The following is a 5,702-nucleotide window of genomic DNA, read 5'->3' as shown; positions in this document are numbered from 1 at the left end:
AATTGATACAAGATAAAACAAAAATAATCACCTGTGAATGTATCCGTGAAGTCTCAGACGGAAGAGATGAGAAGCAGTTTAGGTTTTCCAGCTTTAAATCCAGATAAATAGTGTTTAAAGACCTTGTAACTGGAAAACGAACCGGCCGTGAGAGGTAAAAGCAACAAATCAAAAGGGTTAGAGATAGAGATGAGTGATCATAGCCTTTGATCATAGGAGTAGGGGTTATACGAGGGCTGTTAGATCATCGAGTTTTGATCGGATTTAAGTCGGATTTAAGATATTACCTGGTCGGGTTAGGGTATCCGAAATTCAAACATCCTAAACCCATTCGGGTATTCTCTTCTTTCGGATACGGGTTCGCTTTGGGTTTTTCGGATCGAGTTCGGGTTCGGGTTTTGGGTCCGGGTATTTTGCCCAGGGCTACTTCTCGGTTTGCTCCTAAAGAACCAAGAAAGATTACTGCTGCTCTACAACATCCAGGTTGGAATGATGCTGCATATGACGAAATAAAGACAATCCACATGCTACATACTTGGGATTTGGTTGAACCTACAGAAGATATGAACATTTTGGGTTGCAAGTGGGTGTTTAAAACCAAACTAAAGCCTGATGGTTTGGTTGACAAGCTCAAAGCTCGACTTGTCGCAAAGGGTTTTGATCAAGAGGAAGGGCGTAATTACCTTGAAACGTTCAGTACGGTAGTACGAACAGCAACCATTAGAATGGCTCTCGATGTTGCAACAACAAAAGGTTGGGACATCAAACAACTTGACGTGTCTAATGCCTTTCTTCATGAAGAACTGCAGGAATCGGTGTTTATGCTGCAACCTCCTGGTTTTGTCGATACGCAGAGACCCTCTCATGTATGCAGGCTTACAAAGGCTCTATAAGGACTTAAACATGCTCTGAGGGCTTGGTTTGATACCTTCAGCAAGTACTTGATTGAGTTCGGATTCACCTGCTCCAAGTCTGATCCCTCTCTATTTACCTATCATAAAAATGGTAAATCTCTGGTGTTGCTCATGTACGTTGATGATATGCTGCTTACTGGAAATGATCAAAATCTACTCCAAGATCTCCTCAAGTCTTTTAATCAACGATTTTCTATGAAAGACTTAGGAGCTCCGAGCTACTTTCTTGGTGTTGCAATTCAAAAATGCTGAGAAGGATACTTTCTCCATCAAACAGCCTATGCTAAAGATATTCTTCATCACGCTGCTATGTCCGACTGCAATCCAATGCCGACACCACTTCCACAAAACTTGGACAAAATGAATCCTGAGCTGTTCTCCGAGCCTACCTATTTTTGCAGTCTTGTAGGGAAGCTTCAATATCTGACAATAACTAGACCTGACATTCAATTTGCAGTCAACTTCGTGTGTCGAAGAATGCATGAACCAACAGATTCTGACTTGGGTTTGCTCAAACAAATACTGTGTTACATCAAAGGTACGTTACACATGGATCTGTGTATAAAAAGGAGTTCTAATCTATCTCTATCATCCTATTGTGACAGTGATCATGCGGGTTGTAAGAAGACTCGACATTCAACCACAGGGTTTTGCATCCTACTCGGTCCAAATCTGATAAGTTGGTCTGCTAGAAGGAAAGAAACAGTCTCCAATTCGTCCACTAAAGCAGAATACAGTGCACTTACAGCCACAACACATGAGATAACCTGGCTCTCATTCCTTCTCTGTGATCTCTAGATATCACAACAGTTTCCTAACTTGCTCCAATGTGACAACCTTTCTACAGTGTATTTAAGTGCTAATCTTGCTCTACATAAACGATTTAAGCACTTTGTTATTGACTTTCACTACATTAGGGAACAAGTGGCATTAGGACACATTGAGACGAAGCATGTTCCTGCGCAACTACAACCGGGAGATATCTTTACAAAGTCCTTGCCAATGCGTGAGTTCGAAGATCCAAACTTGGTGTTGGTGCATCACCCACCACAAGTTTGAGGGGGAATATAAGTGATATATGTGTGATGGGCCACAAAACAGTCCAGCAAGGAGGAAGCCCAATGAAGAAGCCTAGTCAACACTCCCAAGTCAAGAAAAAGTTGACTGTCCCTGCAAAACCTCTCCTCCCTAACCGATTTGGTGTGTTGCAAGATAAGGATGATGACTAGTCCTTCTCACAGCTGTAACAATGAGTCATCACACTCTAGATTGTTCCTTTATATAAGGCAATGTAGACCAAGAGTGTAATCTAATCTAAGATTCTAATAAAAGAGTAAAGTTTTCTCAAGTTCCTACACCTGGCACACAAAAAGAAAAGAGAAACAACAAATCATGAATGATCTCTCTTTATATGTTTTGTACTTTTTCTTCTCACTATTAGTAGGATGCAATATAATATCCAGCTATAAAGAGTTAAATACCTCCTTTTATTTAGCGTAAATTTAATAAATACATATAAGAAACATATAAATTCACTCATATACGTAACCTTAAAGCTTTGAGCTAACTTGATTAACACCCGTTCCTTGAACTTTCTTGGAACCGATATCGTCCTCATCGACGACCAAACCTTTAGCGATATCTCTTAGCTTTGGCTTTAGTATCTTTCCGATCCCATTCTTTGGCAGTTCTTCCAAGAACACAACCTTCCTGGGACACATAAAGTGCGGCATATTCTCACGGAAATGCTTAATCAAATCTTCTTCTTTGGTCATCGATTCCTTTTCACCTTTTTTTAGAACAACAAAGGCGCATGGAGTTTCGCCCCACAAAGGGTGAGGCATGGCCACAACCGCAGCCTCCATCATTTTCTGGTGTTCGTAAAGAACTTTCTCGACATCAATACTGCTTATGTTCTCACCTCCCGATATGATGATGTCCTTGGATCGGTCTTTGATCTCTAAGTGCCCATCAGGATAAATCGCGCCAATATCTCCGGTGTTGAGCCATCCGTGTTTAAACACATCAGTTGTTGCTTTAGGGTTCTTTAGATATCCTTTCATTATGTTACTTCCTTTAGTGACAATCTCTCCAATTGTTTTCCCGTCCTGTGGGACACTCTCCTTTGTTTTCGTGTTCTTCACATCAACATCGGCTATGGCTAAGTTGCTTACCCCTTGCCTTGCTTTCAGCTGCATTTGTCGATTCGCTGGTAGTCTGATTAGAATTTTTATTTAATCATTATGATTATATATAAGATTCTAGTATATATATTCTAACATGGTGAATATTACCTGTTCCACTCATCTTTCCACTCACAAAACAGAACCGACCCGGTAGCCTCTGTTAGGCCATAGGAGTGCATCACCTGGAATCCCAATCGCTGCACTTTTTCAATAAGCGCAGCCGGTGGTGCTGAACCTCCAGTTAGTACCCGGACAGGCGAGGACTTAGGTGTCTGGCTAGTTCCACCTCCTTCAAGTAGAATTTTAAAGACTGTAGGAACACAACACATGTGCGTCACTTCATGTAAATCTATGTTCTTATAGATCTCTAGGGCAGTCACACTTCTTATGCAAATGTTGTTGGGCTTTCTAAACCCAAGTCAAGTCTCATTAGTATGATATTGTCCGCTTTGGGCCGAGATGGCAAAGCCCGCACGGATTTGTTATTGGGCTCCTTCCCGAAAGGCCTCATACTAAGTAGGTTTGGACTTGACTTATATATTAGAAACTTCTTTTCTAATCTTCCGATGTGGGACATTGGTTTGTACCCAACAATACTCCCCCTCAAACCAAGGACCACGAACCTTAGGTCTCCCCTTCGGCGAAATCTTGTCACCATTAACTCGGCGCTTCCTTATTCGCAAGGTACCCTTCTTATCGTGTCACATTGAGGGGCTTCTCCTACAATAATCGTTAAGCCCATACCCACTTCTTAGGTCCATTTATTTTAACCTAGGCTCTGATACCAATTGTTGGGCTTTCTAAACCTAAGTCAAGTCTCATTAGTATAATATTGTCCGCTTTGGGCCGAGATAGCAAAGCCCGCACAAATTTGTTATTGGGCTCCTTCCCAAAAAGCCTCATACTAAGTAGGTTTGGACTTGACTTATATATTAGAAACTTCTTTTTTAATCTTTGGATGTGAGACGTTGGTTTGTACCCAACAATAAATGTTGGTGCCACCACGTGCAGCCACAGACCATGTGTGGGTCCATCCGTTGCCGTGAAACATTGGAAGAGTCCAGAGATAGACCGGGCAAATGGCCATTTCCCAGCCAATTATTGAGCTCAAAGCGCTCAAGTAGGCTCCTCGGTGGCTAACCACCACACCTTTTGGTTCGGATGTGGTGCCAGACGTGTAGTTCAATGAGATAGGGTCATTCTCATCATGGACAAGGAACGTAGTTGCAGACAGGGAGGGTGTGGTTCCTGTTTCTCGGATGAGACCTTCGTAGTCTAACTCCTTGGAGGAAGGATTCGTAGTGGAACCGATCTCATTGATGAATATGATCAGCGGGTGAGCTTGTGACTCACCAAAGGATAGGAGACGGAAGACTTCTTGGATCAAAGGAGCAAACTCATGGTCCACAAATACGATCTTTGGCTCGGCGTGGCGGAGGATGACGGCTATGGTTTTAGCATCAAGACGGGTGTTAATAGGGTTAAGTACGGCTCCAGTCATGGGAACGCTAAAATGAACCTCGTACATGACAGGTACGTTTGGAGCCAAAATCGAGACCTAGACACAAATATTGAAGAATAATTTTAAATATCTTTAAAATCGCCATTCCAAACATAATAAGTAAGTGACAAATGACCTGATTGGTTACAACTGTAGCTTAAGATTTTTGACTATAGATTTTAAGCTATAGACTTTTTTGATGTGGTTATAAATTTTATTGTTATAGCTAGTATATTGGCTGTAGAAATTAAAATTTTGGAAAGCATTATGTGCTTAAGAAAAAAAATGCTTTTTACATAAAATGGATTAAAGAAATACTTTGGCTGTAAGAAAAAAAATAGAGAAAGATCCTAAAAATATAATTAAAGAAATACTTTAGTTGTAGTAATTTTTTGGTTTTATAAAGTTCTTAAAACACTTGCCAATCAAGCCCACACTCATAAGGATGGTGCAAGCAATATCCAAGTTGATAAGGATCATCAAAGATCATAAGAGAATGACAAGTCAGGTGAAAGTAAAAGACATACCACGTCGTTTCTGGTGATGTTGAGAGAGAGGAGAAAAGCAGCGAGACGACAACAACGGTCATAGGTCTGAGGCCAAGTGAAACGATAATTTCCATAGATTATGGAAGTTCGATTGGGGTAACACTCAGAAGCTCTCTTCAAGAAGATTATGGGAGTTAGAGGAACGTTGTTTGCTTTACATAACTCAAGTTTATCCATCTTGTATGTGTGTATATATGTGAGTGAAAGGGTATGCAAATCCATATCTTATATAGAAGATTGTGAAAGGCATCAAAACATAATTTAATAGAAAAAGTAATATTTGAAGAATAATAAATTGATCCCATATATGCAGGTAATGCCTAAAGTTTTGGAGACTGTCACAGAAAACACATAACAATCTCACTTTCCTTTTTAGTTTATAACAAGAACATGATATTAGACGAACCACCTGTTTGAGGAATGGAATCTATATTGAAAAGTGATCAAAACATTTTTAAAAATAGTAAATTATATATTTTGCTTCCAAACAAGATAAAAATGCGATACTACACATGTTAAGAGTGACTTGGTGGACCGTGGACATATATACTGA

At 40.3% G+C, this 5,702-nt stretch overlaps 1 protein-coding gene across 1 annotated transcript; it reads right to left on the bottom strand.

Annotated features, from left to right (window-relative positions):
- LOC104753582 (butyrate--CoA ligase AAE11, peroxisomal-like) lies at nt 2,465-5,326 on the bottom strand. Its single transcript, XM_010475814.1, has 4 exons — nt 5,129-5,326; nt 4,092-4,658; nt 3,209-3,495; nt 2,465-3,131 (listed from the first exon to the last, which is right to left on the bottom strand). The coding sequence occupies exons 1-4, from the start codon at nt 5,324-5,326 to the stop codon at nt 2,465-2,467; spliced, it is 1,719 nt and encodes a 572-aa protein (XP_010474116.1).

Source organism: Camelina sativa, chromosome 16 (genome assembly GCF_000633955.1).
Source record: "Camelina sativa cultivar DH55 chromosome 16, Cs, whole genome shotgun sequence".
NCBI lineage: Eukaryota > Viridiplantae > Streptophyta > Magnoliopsida > Brassicales > Brassicaceae > Camelina > Camelina sativa.
This window is presented reverse-complemented; position numbering and strand designations above follow the sequence as displayed.